Source organism: Larimichthys crocea, chromosome I, assembly GCF_000972845.2.
Source record: "Larimichthys crocea isolate SSNF chromosome I, L_crocea_2.0, whole genome shotgun sequence".
Taxonomy (NCBI): Eukaryota; Metazoa; Chordata; class Actinopteri; family Sciaenidae; genus Larimichthys; species Larimichthys crocea.
In genome coordinates this window covers 36,421,055-36,442,278 of record NC_040011.1, presented here as the reverse complement: position 1 = coordinate 36,442,278, position 21,224 = coordinate 36,421,055, and the positions used below count along the sequence as shown (strand labels likewise).

The window sequence follows — 21,224 nt, the reverse complement described above, 5'->3', positions numbered from 1 at the left end:
CCACACATAGATACTGATGACGCACATCTCCAATGTATGACTCTATGTGGGATGGTTTGAGGGAGCAGGAGTGTGCGTGCATGTGAGTGTGCGCCTCTCGTAACCTGAAGACACCTCGTTCGTGTTCTCAAATAATCCACTGTGAAGCAAACCTTGAAAAAGACACTGGTTTAAAATGGATGAGCGTCAGATGACATGAAGAGTAATGATTCTGCTCATCAGGGTCTCAGTTAAAGACCTGAATAAAAGGTGCAGATGCATACATGCATCAGGGCACGAGGGGTCAGCCAGTGGTTTAATGGGTATGAAAATGATGTGAATCTTATGCTGTGGGCTTTACACTCACCTGTGGGCTGTGGGATGATTCAGACTGATGTGTTAGGTAGCGCTCTCCGACATCATCATGAAAACACCACATGAGGGAATATCTTTTGGAAAAACAGTCTTCATCAATACCTTATACCTTATTTGATCATTACCTTTGTGCATCCTAAAAAAGAGACTTTATTGTCAACTAAACACTGAATTTAGTTTCAGTGGTGGAGGAAACATTACAATTATTTACGTATGTAAAAGTAGCAATACCATACTATAAAGAAATACTCAGATTTTACTCAAGTATGAGTAGAATGAGGAGTAGAATAAGTATAAAGTATAATGCACCTGAAGCAAATACATAAAAATTGCCAGAGTAAATGAATTTATTTACTCACCACCACTGTTATTCAATGTTGTTCATTGAATAACAGTTCAAAACATTGAAATAAAAGAAAAAGCCTAATAAATTCTTCTCCCTCTTCACCCTAAAGCAACAGACTTACGGCAGCATCAAAGTTGGACTCCTCAGTGTGAGCTGAGGTGACTGCTGCAAAGGAAACCGCGCTTGTCTTAATAAAACACGAGTAAACAGCAAGGAAAGTGTATTTAATGTGCTCAGGTAGCACTGCAGCTTTGCAGCACAGTGTGCATAGGAAAGAGAGAGAGAGGTTTGGGGATCAGAGGAAGGAGAAGCAGGATGTTAATCTCTCAAAAACACACCTGCATGCAGGAATACACCACTGCGTTACAAACAAACACTGTCTGTTTTCCTCTTATCTCTCCTCTCTCCCCGACAGTCCAAGTTGCTGCATATTTACTCGACTTCTTGTCACTCCCCCACGCAATATTCACAGCCACACTTTCCCTGGTTTGTCTTAGTTTTATACCTGGTGATGAATTTTTATCCTGGACTATATATACCTTATGCCACTCTATAAACACTCATAGTCCATGAGGAAGCTGGCTGTGTGTTGCCCTTGGAAGCGTTGCCTGTTAAGCAGACCCGGTTTCTTGTTAACAAGGGCCCTCCTCAATTACTCTCCATCGAGACACTTGCTAAAATAGCCACAGAGCCCTTACTCTCTCCACCCTCCCTCCTCCTCCTCCTCCTCCTTCATCCACCTTTATTATTTAGAACCATGGGGATCTGTGTTGCCATGGATTCTGTCGTCATGGCTACAAACAACTACGCAGATGTACAGGAAGTGGAGAAGGACGGAGAAGAAGGGAGGGCTAGAGGACGATAAGGAGTCTCAGAGGAAGCTTAACCTCCGCGTGGTGGAGATCCAGCTGTGATAAGTCACAGGGGTTTCAGGGTGAGGAGGTAAAGACGACGAGGTTGTCCATCATTTGTTCAATGACAGATGGAGGTCAAGGCAAAGCCTCATAGGGACATCAGCGAGATGTCTGGTATTCTAGCTGGTTGTTCTCCTTATCGTGCACCTTCATGTCTCAGAGGAGACATTTTCTGATCTCACCTTGAATGCTGCAGCAACACTCTTCACATATTCCAAAAGTGTCTTCCAGTATTTGTTCAGGATGCCACAAGGAGGAAACTGTGTCCACATTTGAATCCCGTGATGTACGTCTACAAACAGATAAAACATTGTGATTCCTCCTCTGCCTCAGCAGCCTTGAAGGATGGAGGGTGATTTACATAGAGCAGATAAGACTGTTGACTGACTGCTTAATGTGCTCATGCAGAAATGAAGTTTGCAGTGCGCCCTTGATTCGTGAAGCACTGCAGTGACGCTTCGAGGCTCTCGTGAAACACTTTGTTCTCAGTAACGTAGAGTAAATCATTTGCTCTCAAAACGAAGCACTCAAATGCAGCACATGTGGTTGAAAAAAAAAACGTTTGAGAGATGTCACTTCCTCTTTACTCCGTGCAGCCGTTTGACTGGAGGTGATTTAAGGACAAAGTGCCTCTATGGATGTTTTCTCTGATCAAGACGAAGTGCCTTTGATAGTGGTTCCTCCATAGCATCACGGCAGTGAGGGAGTTCATCACTGGATTGTTCGATCAATAGTGGCTCACTGGGTTTTATCTGATCTATATAAGGCACCAAAAACCAACTAAGTCTCTTTACAAATAAGGACCTAAAAGGAAGCTTTAGAGGGGAAAAGAATGCATGGGAGGCAAACAGCTTACTAAAGTACTGTCTTAAATGCTCAAAATATATTTGAGCAGCACCGAATTAAATCTCTAAAAGCTCTAAAACATCCTCCTGATCTTCAAAATGTCTTAAATGCTTTTCAATGTACACCGCCCATTTAAAGCACAGGCTTTTCATACTGTTGTCTACAGCTCCACCTTGTGGATTTAAAACACACTGATCATGACTCCAGTGAGGATTTGTGTTTTGTATGATTTGTGTTTTTTTTTCTTTTAGCCAGTTCTCTCAGCTTTTCTCTTTCTGCAGATTCCTCCTACCACCCCATTGTGCCTTTTAATCATACCCCCGAATAAACACTAGAACAAGTTTTTCTCTCATCCATACAGTGTGAGGTATTTCTGCAACATCCATGATTTGATTAAAAAAAAAACAGGTAACTCTATGATTTGTCACCTGAATCCTGGTTTCACTGCTTCCATACTGAGCAGCTCTCAAGGCGTTGATAAGTGCACTTCAGCAGACTCCATGGGGTGAACTTCTGTCTACAGTACAAGCACTTGGCAGTTAACACACCCTATAGCATTAATGCAGAGTGCATTAATCAAAATCAATGACCCAGCAGAAATAACCGGCCCATACAAGCAGTCAGCAGTAAAAAACCAGAGGAGCTCTAATAAGCACTGTAGCGTTTTCTTCAAACGTTGAAAAATCTTATCTCGAATCTTTGAAGATTGACGTGTTCTGGCAGATTTCACTGCACAAATCTTGCATGCAGATTATTGGGTTCATTGTGTGTGCTTCACACTTTGTGCCCATGGCCACTGTCTATTTCTGTGGTTGCAGTTATGTGTGACTGTCTTTAGGAATGAGCCAGACTATATTACACCCTGGTCCCTCCCTCAGAAGCAGTGCTAAAGTAACAGCTGATGTCAGTCCTGCTTAAAGACACACATGCACGCACACGCACACACGCACACACGCACACACACACACACACACGTAGACTATAACCTGTCTACCATTAGGCAACAGCTTCACAGCAGAGAGCCAGCCAAAGGGGAGGAGGGCTCCTACACTTTCCTCTGCCCACGACACATCAGCCCTTGGCACAGGCTCTGTACCACGCTCACAAATCCACAATCCAACGCTTGAATCCCAAGTTACAGCAGACAGAGAAGGGGAGGGCAGTTATCTGAGGCTCTCAGTACCCCCATGTGCTTGGTTGGATCATGGAGCTGCACTGTCTTCCCACTGAGACCCCCACCACAGCCAGCTCCTGCTCCACGGACCCCTCGTACGACAACTGCCCACCTTTTGCACAGCGAGGGAGAGCCAGGGAAAAGGAAATGAAGAGTAGGGTTGTGTGTCCGGCTGTAACCAGACTCCCAGGCCCCTGCAGCCCTCTGCCTGGTCTGGCCCCAGCTGAGGTTCCCACACTGGTCAGAGGGGCTGGCGCTTGGCCAGATCACAGCTACAGCAGCTGGAGAGGAGCCCTGGGAAGACAGGTCTGGGAAGCAGAGCTGGATCCAGGCGTAAACAGAACAAGAGGAGGAGATAGAGGAGGAGAACAGGGAGGTAGCTGGGGACTTGAGGATAGAGCTCATATGAACAAGAGCCCCAATCCATCACAGAGTGAGAAGCACAAGAGTGCCCTCTCTCTGTACGATAACCTCCCAGATGCTGTCACCCCTGACAGCCCCCAAGAGGTTTTTGACATGGAAACAGGCTTCCAGGAACAGATGTACCAAGCATGGGCCCCTGAGCACAACCAAGGACTGATAGACGACGAGGCAGTAAGTGAAGACAAAAGCCCCTGGTCCTCCTGTGAGATCATCCTTGCTGAAAGTGATTCCAGTCACCAGGACCAGAATCCAGACCAAGACATGAAGCATGAACAGGAGCCCGAGCTGGACTCAGGGTCCTGTGGATTTATGCAGGAGGACGCGATGCTGCATCTCAAGCTCCCAATTTTACCTCCTCAACAACTAAATCTTGCAGCGAGCTCTCCTCAGTTATCCCTAACTGAGTGCCAGGTTTCATGGCCCCCAGTTGGATGTCAGCACCCAGAGCCAGGATCCAGGTCTCCAAGGGTGCCCCCTCCCGTACCCCTGGCTGACCCCTCAGCAAGTGCCCTTCGCAGCCTCCTCACTAGCGTCCAACAACAAATAGTCAGACAGAGGGAGGAGTACGAAGCACGGATAATCAGGTAATGTAACATTTAGTTTCGTCTTAAATTCACATTACAACAGTGCACGTAATCAGTTTACAGAGATTAGACACAGCATGTAAGAGATACATGAAATGTCCTTTGTGTCCTCATGCTCTTGGCTTCAGTTTTACACTTCACTGACTTGGCTATGAGAATTTTACAGCCCTTAGTGGATTTCCAGTGAAGGCTAACACAACGTTCCCAGGCCTCAGCTGACCCCGAGCTTCACCCGATTTCCTGCTTAGTTCACAGTGCAGTGTTTTGTTGTTCAGAGCTTCCCAGATTTCTCTTATTATGTGCTATGTTTAAAATACACAGCACTGAGAAATTAATTATTACTTACTTAATTATTTCCATTATTTTTTAACAACTTCTGCTGTCAGTCTACTGTGGGAATCTTACAGCTACCATGTTAAATACTTAAATGTACCTTTTACTGTATTTGTTTTTTTTCCACTGACAACTGAAAATATGAACTCAGTGTTTCCTTTTGGTAAATAGTGCTTTGGTTTTATAAGAGACAGCACAGCCTGTGTGGTTGACCTATAGAACCAGCTCATGGCACTGTGAAGAGAGCTAATTTAAGGGGCCATGCTGCTGACCTAGACACAACACATACCTTATTTATTACTGATATAGATAGAGCAAGTCTCGGTGTAAGGTCATTGGTACTGGTTGGAAGGACAAGAGGAAAATGTCGATTCTTCCAGCTTGACAGAGTACAGGAAGGTGATAGATAGCTGGATTTAATTGCACAATTTAACTCAGCCTTCTAAGCCACCTGTTCTGCCTTGTCGAACTATATCAGGCACTTCAGAATCTAATCTACTACAATGAAATAATCAGAGTCTTTGTTACAGATTGACCAACAAACATACAACTAACCCAAGTCTCTGTCTCCTGTACACTGAGTTTCTTTATTCTTCTCTTGTCTTTACCACCAGCCTAGAGCAAAGAAATGAAGAGTTGCAGGAAGAGGTTGTTCGGTTGAAAGCAAACCTTGCACAGCAGCGGCACTGGTACCAGGTTGTCCAGGCTAAGATCGTCGAGTCTGAAAGAGCCCGCTGTACCGCAGATCTACGCAATGCAACACTGCAGAAAGAGATGGAGCAGTTCTTTGACACCTTCGGAGAGCTCAACAATGAAGCCAAGAAGACTGAACGTATCGTCAAGAGCTTTTGAGAAGAAAAAGAAAAAAAAAAAGTGAACTGTGTGTGATGATATAAACAGTGTTTGCAAAAGAGAAGGGCAAAAGGCACAAGACTGGCTAGTCTTTAAACTCTAGTTAAGATCTAGAATAGTAGTTTGTCACTATAAATGCAGATATATATATACAATATTTCCCTCCACAGTTGTGAAGGATTTCAGTTATTTCTTCATAAAGAACCTGAGAAATGTACAAAACAACATCACTAAAAGAAAATGACTCACTGATGTCCACTTTATTAGTTACATACGGGCAAAAGATGTTGGCCAAGTGATTATATTGTGGTCATTGCAATCACACAGGACATCTCTGAAAATAAAAGAAAAAACTAACTGAACAAAAATGTGAGATGTTCAGTGTATACAATGGAGATCTTTCTTTTTTTAAAACATGGTAAACACACAAGATGTTCTGAGCACTGTAATGCTCAGTCCTTATCTGATACGTTTTTTTGGGGGGAGTGAATTGGCCACTCCTCTGGTCATTTTAAGGCATGACTGAAACAATAAGGTCATGGTTTAAAAACGGAAAATATAGTGTACATGGTGCTTCAAGTCCTCAGTGACTCCATAGTGTCGTATTTCTACATGTCCATCACACTGTGCAATCAGTTCTGCGAAAAGCAGCTCCAAAGTTTCTTTTTTCTTTTTTATATTTAGTTTCCATCTTGAGTTTTCAGGTCCAGATTTTCATTCAGGACTCCACAGTCGCATTCAGTCATTTCAAACCACAACAAGTCTGCTTTTGGTTGAGGGGCCAACTTCCTCCACAGATGTTGCCTCCGCAACCAGGTGACTGCTGTCTTTCAGGACGATTCAAAAAGGAAATAATGAAGGACAGCGCTGCACAGTACAGTTTGATCACACACGCACACATATATGCTTACAAGGCAAAAAAACAAACAAAAAAAAAAATGCATCAAACAGGCTTTCAAAACCAAGAACATCAAGGTACTGCAAGTGAAATTACTGACCTGAACAGATTTCTCTTTATAACAAGAACTGCTTATTGGCATCTTTAACGCCTTCATGCAAGATAAACACAGCAATCTGTGTTTTACCGCCTTTATGTTCTACGTGGTGTCTGATTCATGTTTAATGGAATGGTTTAGAAAACGATTTGTCGCTGAAATGATTTAACAACAGGCCGATTTTTGCATCAGCCTCAATGTGATTGTGTGCAACATATTGCAAGAACACAAAAATAATAAATAGTTATTAATACTTTTTTTTTTTTTTGCCTCTCCCGAATTTATGTGAACTATTCTTTTGATATACACATTATTATTCAGTACCTTATGTCAAATGGGGGCGATTGCAATATATGTTGAGTTTCTTAACAAAACAAGCACACCTTATCTATAAGTAGAGAAATAGTCTACAGCCACTATGAGCATCAGATCATGACATCTTTACATACAGTACGTTATATCAGGAAATAAAACTGTAACACTGCAATCACAGCTTCCCCCAGCTGTCAGGAGGAAAAGCTCAAAATCCACATCACTCAAGCCGATTCATGAAAGAAAAAACACTGTGCAGATAGCACCACTGTGGAGATCTGCAACACAGCAAGCTAGCTAAAGGATCAGTCAAACTTCAGATGAGTGTTCGATGGACATCAGATGTGTCTGTGTGATCTACTTATGGTAAGATTTTGTTCGTATTGGCGCGACATGCATGAGAGCAGCTGGCAGCTGTGGTCTATGTTCAGTACGTGTCTGCTCTAATTTGATGACAAGAACCTCTGGTCTCAACTTAATATTCGCTAAAAAAATAAAACTATTAAAACACAGGCATACAGAACAAACAACAATCCCCCACCTTCTCCTGGTAACCTGAAAATCCAAATGGATGCATACATCATATATACTTGATCAAGTTAAACAATATCCATAAGGAAGAGAAAGATAAACCTTTGACCCAACAGACAGGATAGATAGCTTTGACCTCTAAGCAGCAGTCCAAAAACAAAGTCTGAAGTTTCCACATCATCACAAACGAAAAGAAAATAGAAAAATAGACCTATTCATTGAGGTTGAAGAGTAAAGAAGAGAAATGCAGCGTAAAAAAAAAAGGTAGAACAAAAGAATTCAGAAAATGGGGGGATAAGGGAGCAAAGAGGAGAAAGGAAAGTGATATTTGGATATTGTAAATGGGAACTGAGGCAAGCAGACAGGCAGACACATGTGGCCATGGACTGTGTTCACTGACTCTCGTCCAGTGGTCCCGTCAGTGTGTCAATGCTGCTGCTGTCTGTGTCCGAGGCCAAGGTCTGCTCCGTGGACATGGATGAGATATCGTTGGCTGATGAGGACTGGGAGGCTGAACCTGACACCACATCTGATACAAGAAACACAATGGAGAGAACCAGTAGATAAAGTTTAGTGCAAAGAAGAAGAATATTTAGAGTTAGTAAAACAGAAAAACCATGTGAGCTCAAGCTATGGCATATTGCTGCCTCCTTACTGCAATGTGGTGGACAATATTGCAGATGAGTGATAACAATGAGGATTGTGCATGTGTGTACCTGAGCAGTCTTCTTTCATCAGTCCATTCTTGTTCCTCTCCTCCCAGTCAATCACCTCTTCATAAATGAGTTCTGTAGAAAAACAGAAAATGTTAGTTTTTCTAAATGTACAGCCTTACAGGTATGAATCTGTTGTTAAATATGTGTTAATTATCTTTAGTCCTGCTGTCAGTTCTTAGAAATGGTTGTACTGTATGTTCCTACATTTTACGTTCTTTCCTGGTTTCAGATGCTGGGTTTTGGAAACATTTGAGTCTTTCCACATGGAAAACTGATGAACAGTGAATGAAACTATTACTGGTGAAAGATATATTTGTGAGTGAAATACAGAGTTTGTTGTTGTTGGTGAACGTAAGAGTATTTGCATGTGAGGCATAAGCAGGTCTACTCCTCAGGTACAGTACACTCTGTCAGTGACCAGCACGAATACATTTTCCAGTACTGGACTGTGGGATTCCTTTGTAACCTTCACACTGTTTTGCATGTTTATGTATTGCTATAGCAACCTACACCAAGTACCTATGTTGGTAGTATTTTCATCTCATACAACACCAATACCATGGCTTAAAGTAAACGTAAACAATGGTAATTCTTCACTGTAACATCAAATGCTTGACAGCACATTTATGTATAGATATGGAGGAAACATGAATTTTTAAATCGGGTTTAGTTTAGTTTCCTGTAACATTTATTAAAATGTAAAGGAGGTTAAGCTGCACTACTGATAGCTTTCCCTAGAGGGCAGTGCATACTACCTTTCCATTGCTCGATGGTGTGCTCTCTCTCTTCCAGCTGCTTATCTGAAATCTGGGGAGGAGGCTGCGAAACAAAGAGAAAAACATATATAAGCAAGGTCACAGGCAGTATCTGCATTGATAAAAGTGTACCATTGCTGGAATAATCTCCTCACCGCGTCGGCCTCTGCAGGGTCGTACCACACATGAATGTACGGGTGATTGAGGGCGTCCTCTACGGAGATGCGAGATTCAGGATCAATGACCAGCATTTTGGACAGCAGGTCCCGTGCTTGACCTGCTGTTATGGCAACAGAGGAAGGGCAGTGTTACTATGGGAGAAGTCTTGTGGCACATGACGTCTTCATGCAAAATGATCACTTCCCCTTGTGGTGTTGGATAACATCTCAGAAAATGTCAGATTTGTTTTGTGGTTTCAGTGACCTGATCTCTTCTGTGGCTGTAATGTCACAGATTAGAGCAGAGAAACTTTTGATCTGCATGGACTTTCTCTGGAGGTTGTATAATGCTTCTGCTTTACTAAAATCTATACAGCACATCATCTCATTTATGCATGCAAAGTTAAGTCAAACAAGTGGATTTCAGTGTAAAATTCTTACTCTTCAGTTTGTCGTGTTCTGAGTCAGAAGGAAAGGCCCAGTCCGGGAAAAGCTCTGCGAAGCTGACACCCGGATACTGTGGCTTGTTCATCACATAGTTCCTCACAGTCTCCATGAGTCGGTTCATAAACTCCAGACTGGGCGTGCCCAGAACCTCAATCACCTTATTCCACTGGTCGATGTCTGCACAATGCGCTTGTTATGGAAAACTCAGCTGCACTTTACATAATGTATAAATATCCACAATGTTGAGTGCAGAAAATAGCAAAACAAGACTCTGAGTCTAAAGAGAGAGACAAGAGTGTGTGTGGTCATACTGGTGGATCTTTAACGGTACTTAGACACTGAGGTGCTTTGAGCGAAATGCTGATGTTAACATGGTCACAGTGATAATACTAGCATGCTGATGTTAAGCGGAGAAATTGAAACCTGACAGTGTTGCTAGTTGTTAATGAACTTATTACAGTTCATCCTCAGAGAAACGTGAATGTGGTATTAAATGTAATGGTTATAGGTAATAGAATACGCTGATTTCAGTCTGGACCAAAGTGGTAGAGCGACAGACCGGCATTAGCATCCTAGTACTACATCACTAGAATGATCTGAATAAAAATACAGATGCATGCATATTTAGTAGGCCTGTTGACTTGCTGTAAACCGCTATTACACCCCACCCCCCCCAAAAAAAGCAATCTATCCTTGAATCACACCGCGTCCTGCATCCATTCTCAGACACTCAGGTGCAAATGGACAGAGCTAATTGAAAGGAGCTGTTGAATGAAGAGGTGACCAAACCCATTAGAAACAGCCAATATAAATGCAAATGAATTCAATCACTTCAATTTGATTTGATTCGTTCTGTCAATTAAGGGTACTGCAGTTATCAGAAAAACAACTTCACTGATTAATAATCATTGAAAAGGGCAGAAAACACATGAAGCTCTCTGTTTAAATGACGGCGTGCTGGAAATCTTGAGTGATCATGTTTGGAGGGCATAACAGGGGAATATCTTGATGGACAAGTTGAACGAACTTTGTGCTTAATGGTGCTTTAATAGCGAGTGAAAGGTGGAAGAAGAAGTGGGACAACAAGTGGCACAGAGAGTGAAAGCTGTGAAGGATACGGTCGGTGCCCTGGAAGATGACGCTGCCCTTTACCATCTCTCCCATGATACATCCCACTGACCAGATGTCCACTGGGAACACACAAGCAAACACAGAAAATATACCACATGATGATCACAGAAAACCAAGCACATAATATAACATACACTAAATACAGATTAAAATGACATACGGAGGCTGCACAAATGGTTTAAATCTGAATGATAAACATTGAAACGCAGAGCACGAGCTCATATTATTTTGGTCTATCCTCTAAAAGTGGCCTGATGCTTTCATCATACTCATCTTCACGCTGCCTTTCTTTTCCCCTCTCTGGCTTGGGAACCAGACGCAGCCTTCCAGGCCTTTCTCCTCGCCTCTGCAGCTCCGCTTATCAGTTTACACAGCTGTTGCTCTCTTCATCACTTTCCTTGTGTGCGTGCTTAGTAGAGTAGGATCTAATTTGTCTCTCTCTCTCTCTCCCTCTGTGTTGCCTGCTTGCTTTAGAGTTTAGAGTGTGTATATGTAGGCAAACAGCTACTAACTCCTCTGTTTCATTTTAACTTAAAGTTCTCTGTGCTCCGATTACGTCTCCAGAACATACAGACCACTTTAGCCCTCGTCTACAAACACAATGTATAAATCATAAATGTAAAGTCTGAACAGGCTACACTATTCATTGTGACTGCTCTAACGGGGTAGCTACAATCTAGACGGGGCAAAAAGACTTTCCTGTTAGGCCAGACCACATAAGAGTCTTTTAACTACTTCCTGTTTCCTCCATGTGGTGTTTCATGTTTCATGCACCACCTTGTAGTTAAGATGGTTTAGTAAAGACATGAACAACTCGACTGTAATTTATCATTTCTAGCACAAACTTAAGCTTTAGGCAGGACATGCATTGCTCTCTGTAGAGCATGCTCTTGGCAGTGAAATAACTGTAAATGAATAAATCACACTGTTTGTTATAATTTTCTGCCTCTCGGGATATGTTGTATAAACTATTCTGATTTATAAAGACAACATCTTTGTTGCCTGAGGGTCTATTTAGAGAAAAACTAGAGAGACGAACAAAGAAGGACACAGTCCTTTCCAGTAAAGATGATTTCATAGGTAATTTCAGCCATTACACTGCAAACCACAGATCCACTGCAGCGTAATAGTAGTATGGTGAGGACATTTATCATCATCACTGATAATCAAACTTAAATTTAGCAGCTTTTAAGAACACAAGAATCACTGTTTGTTGTCTGAGTAGAGGCTGTAGGAGCACTGTTAGCAGATAATAACAATAATGGTGATAATTACAAATAATAATTCCAAGATGGTTCCAGCACATGCAGTGCCTGGATCTCTAGTAACTAGCTGGAGCCCGACTGATACTGGATCAAAGACTTGTGACTGTGCACTTCAGGCAGGCTTTTTACAAGTGAATTTATTATTTTTAACAGCCGGTACCATCTGTTCAGCTGTGTTAGGCTTCTTTGCTTACTCAAACGCTGCTGTGTACTGTAAACAATCAAGTCTGTTAGACAAAGTATGTAATTATTGCACTGTTTCTTAATTACCTCAGGCTTTCTTCTGCATGCTTTGCATACAAGCTCACATAGATGTGAATGCATGTGTAGTAAAATTAATGTCAATCAGGTTCTACGGTGAACCACAGCTACTGTGTCGGGTTGTTACAACACATGACACGCCGTGTTTATAATTAGTTATTTTCTAATCATGCTAATCAAATGATCACAATGTATTTATTGATGTCATATTTAAAAAATATTGCACTGATGTATGGCAACGTGGTCTTATCGGTGGAGGGATACTCCTTCGTCTAGCCTTTTCAGCTCATGCCAACATGCTGGAGATAATGTAGTAATACTAGTGCTTGGTTGTGCGTACCATTCTCCTTATACTTCATGCCCAGTATGACCTCTGGGGCACGGTAGTATCTGGTCACTACGTAGGGGGTCATCATAAAGTTAGTGCAGGCCGTCCTAGCCAGGCCAAAGTCCAAGATCTTTAGAGTGCAATCTGACTTCACCACAATGTTACTGGGCTTCAGGTCCTGAAGGGAGAAAAAAAATCTGTAAATCTACAGAAAGGTAAACATAAAAACTCTAGCCTCGAGCTGCTTATTTCTATGCAGATAGCAGCTACAGAAAGACCAGTTATTCTGGAACAACGTGTTGCATTTGAACAACTGGGCCAAAAGACATTGTGCCAAAACTTTGTGTGACTTTTTAGATGGTAATTGATGTTTACCACTGACTTCTTGATTAGGTAATTATCGAGCAAATTAACACCACATGAATATGAAGGTCCACTGCTTTCCAGTCTAATATTAAGCTACTCGGTAACTCTGTAATTGTCCTGTTACCCTGTGGATGATGCCAACAGAGTGCAGGTGCCTGATGCCACAGAGGATCTGGTAGAGCAGATAGGACATCCTCTCATGGTCCAGGTCCATGTGGATCACCTGACATAGGCTGGCATCCATCAACTCCATCACTAGATACCTAAAAGACGAGGAGGAGATTAAAAGTAAAAAAAAAACCCCGACTCTGCTAAAATCTCTGAATCCTAAAGAAAGGCAGCATTAGATTGATTGATGCAGCAAAATAAAAAAAAAAACACTCCACTGCCACTCACAGGTCCTGGAATTCCTCCAGGGACTTCTGAGGCGTGAACACATTGATCAGACGGATGATCTGCAGGCAGAGAGACAGGCCATTAGTCCACTCTGTTACTCTCTCATCTACATCCACTTCACTGTGCAGAGCTAGCCAACTGGAGCCAGAGCACTGAATGGGTTTGTCTGGATTCTCTCACTGAGCAAGAGATTACATTCAAATTGCAGCAAACTGACCCTCTCTTTTTCTCAGGTATGTCCATTATTTCGTTATTTTTTAAGTCTTTGAGCTTTGGCTCATATGAACACAGAAAAAGTCTTTGCTGGCTTTAAATCATTCCTCCTGGTCATTAAGAGATAATTAACATGCTTCCAATGGGCTAGAAGTGATGAGGAACAAAATCAACAAAGTCCTTGTTGGGTGCAAAATATATTCCAGCTAACATGAGGCTTCAGCAGTGACACAAATCATGTGGATACCAAAAGATACAGTGTATTTATACAGTGTATTCTCAACACAGAAACACAGTCTGTAGAAACACAGAAATTAAACCAATCTCATTGTACATCTGACATCTATTGTATTCTATTAAACGTGAAACTATGCTTTAAATCAAAGTCTTACATTTTTGTGGTTGACACATTTGAGCAGCACCAGCTCCCTGTAGGCACGCTTAGCATGAGTCTGGTTCTGGAAGGGCCGACACAGCTTTTTCACCGCCACCGGTATGCCGAGGACTGTATCTAGAGCAGAACTGGTCACAGTTTTATGGAGGAGGGAACAGACGGAGACAAAGGTTATCGAGACAGAAAATAAACGCAACCCACAGAGCAAAGCTGTTGTCTGACGTTGAAGCTAGCTGCCCATCTCACGTCTGTTATCTTTTTAAACGGGTAAAAAAAAAAGAAAAAGAGGTGCAGATTTGTTCTCTCTTCACTGCACAAAGCAAAAGGTGCAAATAATCAAAGCCCTCAAAGAGATTTCAATCTGGATAGTAGTTATCAAAACATCTCGCTCTGGATTTATGTGCAAGACAGACAGAAAGACTGACTAACCGACCAAGATTGCCATCACAGGGGACATTTTGACCCAGGAAAAGCACAGCAGGTGTTACTGATAACAAAAAAAAAAACATCAAATGTCCCAATGACTCAGCATGGATAATACCAGGAAACTGAAGTAGCTGAATTCAGCCATCATTACATTCATTATTTACACCTTTATTACTCAGTTTTTCAAGTCAAAATGTCTGAATGTATGATCCTCTATGCTGTGAAATAGAAGATCCCCAAAAAGTTGAGGCAAAAGTTGACTTTAATCATGCAAGATATCAGCAACACAATCCCTAACATGCTAATAAAGACTACACCTACTCACCAGACGATGCCCTGGGCCCCGGAGCCAATGGCGCGGAGTTGCTGGTAGCGCTTGAGAACAGTGAAGGTGGAGTCTCCCACCTGAACACTGTAGAACTGACCCTCCGCCTCACTCATCCTGCTGAACAGTCAGGACCACCAGCACTGTCTGCAAAACAAAACAAACCCAGACAAAAGAGATAAACACCCAAACAGCATGACCGACTTCATGCAGCTGTACACAAACGCTAAACAAGTTAGAGCTTGTTAATAATCTTACACAAGTGTGACGAGGTTACTGCACAAAATGAACTTGAAACCTTGAAACTTTTCTTTTTTTTCTCCACTCAAATGATCCATGTGAATGGGAGGACCTAATATGGTCCCATCTGTCAGTTCCTGGCATCACTCCCTTCATTTTCAGCCCCATCTAAAGACAAGCAATCTATCATCGCTCACTGCCCGTTTTGTGCCTCTGACAAAGGTAACAGTGGGTTGGAGCTGAAGCCGAGGCTGTAAACATGGAGAACAGAGGCAGCTGACAGCTTGGAGGTCTTGAGGCTCTCGCTGCCATCTCTAAACTCATGCTGACACACACTCACGCTCAGTAAACACATAACACACACATGCATCGATGCTGGCAGCGTTAGGCTTAAGCATTGTTATTCTTTCGTCTGCATCCAGCTTCACAACAAGCACGTGTGCAGCTGTCAGCATGGGACGAGCACGTGGTAATGCATGTTAATGGACGTTCACGTGTGTGTTTTTTCAAAAATATGTCAGCGTTAGCATTGACTCCTCAGGCAGGAAGTGTAGGAGGAATATTATTCCTGGCCAGGGTTGGTTTGTGTATGAGTGTGTGTGTGTGTGTGGGAGAGGACACACAATTATGTAGCTATGCAACAGTGAACAGTCACGACTGTTTATCATTCCTTCAGAAAACAGCCACAGGTTAAATGGAGTCTGATGTTTCAGCCTTTTCTCTTTGAAAGGCGACAAGGAGACGAGGAGCACTCACTGGGTTTCATGGTCAGAGAGACAAAGTGCTAAAAGACAGAAGCAGCAGGACAGAGGTTGCTATCGATTACCGGAGAGCCAAAAAAAACATCTCAAGCCGCTCGAACTGTAGATCTGTTCACTCTCAGCTCTGACACTGTGACAGCATTAAGTGCAGCGTGTGAGCAGTGAGCCACGTCAGTAAGTAGATGATGATTAACTGCCGTCTGACCGACTTGATTTTAATTTGAGATGATAAGTGGCGAGAGGAAGGAATACAGTTTCATTTTGTGTCATTTCTTTTTCTTTGATATAATACTTTGATAAATGAACATAAGCCAAAGCTGCAGTTTTTCATCATGTTGAAAATTAAGAAGAAATCAAGGAGATGTTTCTATCCTACTAAAAAAAAAAAGAAGAGAGGCTTTGATGATAATGAAACATCGAGTTTCAAAAATGATATTAAATTACTTAGAGGATTTTCATTTCAAACTTTCATTCCACACTTTTTTTTCCTTTTTTATATTCAACATAAGAGTACAAGCGTTCAAACATACAAACATAAACATTCACACTAGAAGGAGAGGGTGAGGAGAGTAACAGGGTATCGAGACATTAACTGTTGCTGTTGTAAATTAAGTGTTGTCTCATTTGGCAAAAACAACAATACACTCTGAACATTTAATGGTACAAATAATCAGTTATTAATGACTTAATTTAATAATAATTTAATCTCGGTGCAGTGAAGTGTGTCACCGCATTTCATTGGCTTCAAGCATTTTAACATTGTTCTGATTAATTAGATTAAAGGTGCAACATGTAGCATGTAACTGAAAATTACAGTTTTGACGTTATATCAAAGGCATCTATAGATATTAGCTTCGTCCTGTCCTGTCCTATGATACAACTTAGTGTGTCGGGCCGTACTTTGAACTGGAGTTGTGTTCTAGCTCCAATACTGTATACAGCTAACAGAAGCACAGCTACAGTTGCCAGCAGTTACTTTGGTGATATTACGTGCCCCTTTTGTTGGGAGTGTTAATTAACTTCAACATATTGCACCCAAGCAGCAACGTTCAATGCACAAGTGCTAAAAACTGTAATTCCTCGAGTGACCTGCTTGAGACAGGCTGCAGAAGTAAGTCCATTTTCCATAAGCACCTGTATTATTTATTAGTATGGATTTTTTTTTTTTTACTAACTCGTTCAAATTATATTAGGGCTTAAAGTTGAACAGCGTCACCTCTTGATCTATTAGAGCACGTTCAGCCTGCCTCAGGCCACATATCCTCAGCTTCAGAAACCTACGGGTGACGTCACTCCAATTTTTATGCTGTCACTGATCGCACCTTCAACAATAAATTATTTGAACTATTTTACTGAACCCCACAGTCGCTTATCTCCCGTCTTCAAACACAGACATTAGCATTTCCTACCAGAAATAAGTCTTATATACAAACCCCCCCACTTCATTTTCATTTCAACAGCAGTGATTTCCCTCATTATGCATCTTGTTGAGGTATTTCCCACCATGTTTACTGTATGTCTTCATTCGCCTTGTCTTATCTCCTTCCACAGAGTCTCTGCTTGTCATCTTTTGTTTATTTCTTATGTTGGTTTATTCTGAATTGATTCTTTTATGAGCCCGGGTTTTTAATCTCTCTGGAACATGCCATCTTTTCTCTTTTCCGCGTTGCTGCACTGACAAAAAATATGCCTTCAGATGTAGTAGGTGCGGGTCTGCAATAGCGCCATTACTCAGATGAAAAATGAATCCTCCTCATCTCTATCTCCTTTCTTCCTCTGCCTCCTCGGCTTTTTCTCCTCCTTCTCACATGTACGTCCAGCTGGCTCTCTTACTACACCCAAGGGGGAGAGAGCTGCAAAGACCTTTACTTCCTTCGTGTTTCTCTCACTCTTTCCGTTTTCTGCAGCTTTTGTCTTCCTTTGTTGTTCTTTTATGCTCCTGACATTCCCTCACTCCTCTGCCCTTTTCTGGTTTTCTGAAATATTCCCTGCGGCCTCCTCAAAGATATCCTCAAAGGAAGGACTGAAAAGTACTGACAGAAATATTTCGAATGAATATTGGGATTAGGAAAAAAGCAGAGCTTGTCCCACTTGATTACATAGTGCTTAAATTGCGGACATGCTAAAGTCTTTTGCTTATGTCATGCAGACAGCTTGAATTCTAGGCCACCAATTCAACACAACACTTTGTTAAGCAAATACCATGCAACACACTTCCCACTGAGTGAAAACACACACTGCTATTTTAGCTTTGAAGCGCCACTGGTTAACAAAGGCACTTTTTTTCTGTCTGGTACACTGATTCACAACACACACACAAACATCAAGCTGAAGCTGAACACTATGAAGGGCCATTAATCATAACCAAAACCCAATTCAGCCACAGCAGACACAGCGTATGTACAGGCCTTCACTCGCTGCCAAGGTAGGCATGACTGTAGGCTAAATGTACAGTTGACTCAGCACAGATATACGCACAATGACAGGGAACAACTGTAGTGAGGTGAAAATTGCATGTAAGCTGAGACAAGACACCAGAAGGCATTGAGGGATTTGCTCAGATTCAAATGGGATTCGATTAGTGTAGATGAATGATGAAACACCCCCAGGAGAGATTTAAGCCATTGCAGGTTGGCGGGGCACGTCAGAAACTAACGGGATATAAAGGCAGAACGAATAAACAGGCTTAACTATTAGGAAAGATGGGAGCATACCTCAGTAATGACATTAACTTGATACAGCTACTGTTGCAATATTCAAGACTGTTAACGCATTGATACGAGGAGGAAAGCACACCAGTACAATGTCAAAATACTGTATTATACCAACTACAGGGCACACAGTCGCAGTATTAACGTCCAACAAAACTGCCAGTGACTCAGTCCCAAACTGGCTGATCACAGACGTTTCTTCAAGAAGATGCTGTAATTCACCAGTGGCTGCTTCCCAGACGTCATCGCGGCTGCGTGCGAGAGCACTTTCACTGCAAAGACAGCCTGCTGCCAGCATAACGTAACAGTGCTTTATATAGGAAGCATTTAGCTGGTCGCTTTGTCTTCGGAAACATTAATGAGCCAATTTTATTTATATTTTAAGAGACGGAGTGAAGATTTTTTTTTTTTTTTTTATGATTTCAAGTCGGTTTTAATTATTGAGGCATTTCATCTGGCAGGCGTGGACAATGCGAGTCTGGGATCAAACGACCAACCTGCAAACTATACTAAACAACCAACCCGCTTACCCAAGATACAAACTAAGCTACAGGCTGGAGTTGAACCGGGTTGCTGCAGGAAGGACTCAGCCTTTCATTTATAGATTTTTCTTATCCATCTTGTATATTGTGAGCCGCAGTAACAAGTGAATTTCCCCAGTGTGGGATCAATAAAATCTGTCTTATCTTATCTCCAAATTAAACAAAGTAATCACAGCTCTCTTATTTCCTTTACTAGCTAATCTTTATCACTCTTTAAGTGTTTGTTTAATGCTGAATTAAGTGGCTTTCGTTTCATTTAGGAATTTTAGGCACCTGAGATCAATGCAACATGTGTTATTCAGATATCAGATTAAAACTGACAGACGGAAAACATGTCAAAATGTCTCCGTGAAGCAATACAATCTACTGTAATAATATGTGGGCAGTGTATCACAACAGACTACATGTCATAAACTTATTATTCAGATCCACGGTCATGAAAGTTGCATGTGGTTTAGTTCATTTCAACACTTTTCTCAAGGACCTGATGAAACAAATGACCTTCACAAGGAACATTTCCATCCTCGCAACCAAAGCTCCTCGTAACTAACGTCCAGTCCTTTCCAGCTGAGCCTCGGGGTCTGACGTGGCCTTGGCTCTCAGTTGGCAGCTGTACGGGGAGAGTCAGTGAGCTTGGCTGTGATATCAGATTAACATGGCCCGAAGACTCAGCATCTCATCCTGATGAAGCAGGAGAGTTACAAAACACACAGGGGCGTGTAAAGAAAAAAAAAAACTACATCCAGACTGCTGCAGCTGCACTAGAGATGTCTGCTGCTAGAGACCAGTCTGTCTTCTTGGAGAGGATGCTGAAGATGTGTTAATGAGAAAAGATGCCAGTGGCACATGTGCTGCTCTTGACACGTCTCTCCTCTTGGCTTCATTTCATGTGTGTGTGTGTGTGTGTATACATATGATCTCACTGTACTGCAGGCTCACATGCCATGCCATCCTGTTAATGCTTCAGACTTCAGATATGCCACACTCATCATGGTGCCATTTGTTGACAAGCTCAAACTTGCCTCTGACATACCCATGGAGGTGAAATATAGCACCGGCGTTAGCTTTTAATGACATCCGCACCTGTTTTCGTATTGGTTTAAAACCCGCGCATACCCGGCCTACACTAATGTCATTCATTTGGCTGTTGTTACATCAGCTACGGGCATGCCTACTCTAAATACACACACCGACACGGAGGCATGAAGTCACCCGTGTATGTATGACACACCGCGGCCGCAGCAGCGCTGGCACTCGGCGGTCAGTCGGTTCACACAGCCTAAGTCCCGCTAACACAAACGCCGGTTGAATTCACGTCGTGTCTGGTTGCTAACAAAGTTACCCAGGCCTACACTCCCGCGTCTCTCTCACTTCTGTCGGCAGCAATGCGGTAGTCGGGGCCGGGGGGCTGAACCGAGAGATCTGACGGACCAACGGACGGAGGAGGAGGCGGCGGCGGCGGCAGACCTACCTTCTCCCTTCGCCGTTCCCAGGGCACTCCCATGCATCGAAAACAAAGATAAAACACTCTCTCCGTCTTCCAGGCGCTGCCTAGACTGGTAAAAGTTCAGGATAACGGGCTGTCACGACAGATAGACCCTTCCCCGTCCAGACAGTTCCCAAAGCTAACTCCAGCGGCAGCACAGAGGGACGGGCGCGGAGGAGGGTAACGTCACAGCAAGCAGCGAAGCCTGCGGGTGACGTCATCACGCATAGTTACGTGGTCCAAACTTCTGTTTAAAAAATAAAAGACTAGAAAAACTTCCGTGAAGAATAAAAACACAGAATAAACATTTATTTATATTTTTGGAATTATTAAAACATTTAAAAATAAAAGACTAGAAAAACTTCCGTGAAGAATAAAAACACAGAATAAACATTTATTTATATTTTTTGAATTATTAAAACATTTAAAAATAAAAGACTAGAAAAACTTCCGTGAAGAATAAAAACACAGAATAAACATTTATTTATATTTTTTTGAATTATTAAAACATTTAAAAAAAAAGAACTAAAAAACTTCTGTGAAAATACAAACCAGAATAAACATTTATTTATATTTTTTTGATATTAAAACATTTAAAAATAAAGAACTAGAAAAGCTTCTGTCAAGAATAAAAACACA

The 21,224-nt window shown here is 42.1% G+C and overlaps 2 protein-coding genes across 2 annotated transcripts; one reads left to right on the top strand and one right to left on the bottom strand.

The window, feature by feature from the left end:
* The first annotated feature begins 3,448 nt into the window (after positions 1-3,448).
* si:ch211-247j9.1 (uncharacterized) lies at positions 3,449-6,219 on the top strand. Its single transcript, XM_010735628.3, has 2 exons — positions 3,449-4,641; positions 5,589-6,219. The coding sequence occupies exons 1-2, from the start codon at positions 3,665-3,667 to the stop codon at positions 5,824-5,826; spliced, it is 1,215 nt and encodes a 404-aa protein (XP_010733930.2). The 5' UTR covers positions 3,449-3,664; the 3' UTR covers positions 5,827-6,219.
* Positions 6,220-7,075: 856 nt separating this feature from the next.
* On the bottom strand, positions 7,076-20,797 carry mapk9 (mitogen-activated protein kinase 9). Its single transcript, XM_019265506.2, has 12 exons — positions 20,571-20,797; positions 14,846-14,992; positions 14,093-14,222; positions 13,488-13,546; positions 13,216-13,354; positions 12,738-12,903; positions 10,859-10,930; positions 9,735-9,917; positions 9,291-9,415; positions 9,136-9,199; positions 8,381-8,452; positions 7,076-8,193 (listed from the first exon to the last, which is right to left on the bottom strand). The coding sequence occupies exons 2-12, from the start codon at positions 14,959-14,961 to the stop codon at positions 8,057-8,059; spliced, it is 1,263 nt and encodes a 420-aa protein (XP_019121051.1). The 5' UTR covers positions 14,962-14,992; positions 20,571-20,797; the 3' UTR covers positions 7,076-8,056.
* Between the last annotated feature and the right edge of the window lie 427 nt (positions 20,798-21,224).

Excerpts from the sequence above, each read along its gene's own strand:
- mapk9 (XM_019265506.2), bottom strand. The coding sequence starts at position 14,961 with ATGAGTGAGGCGGAGGGTCAGTTCTACAGTGTTCAGGTGGGAGACTCC. Across the intron at positions 10,931-12,737 it reads CATGAAGTATAAGGAGAATG|TGGACATCTGGTCAGTGGGA; the intron begins GTACGCACAACC and ends GTGTGTTCCCAG. Across the intron at positions 9,200-9,290 it reads ACCCTGCAGAGGCCGACGCG|CCTCCTCCCCAGATTTCAGA; the intron begins GTGAGGAGATTA and ends TTTGTTTCGCAG.
- si:ch211-247j9.1 (XM_010735628.3), top strand. The coding sequence starts at position 3,665 with ATGGAGCTGCACTGTCTTCCCACTGAGACCCCCACCACAGCCAGCTCC. Across the intron at positions 4,642-5,588 it reads TACGAAGCACGGATAATCAG|CCTAGAGCAAAGAAATGAAG; the intron begins GTAATGTAACAT and ends CTTTACCACCAG.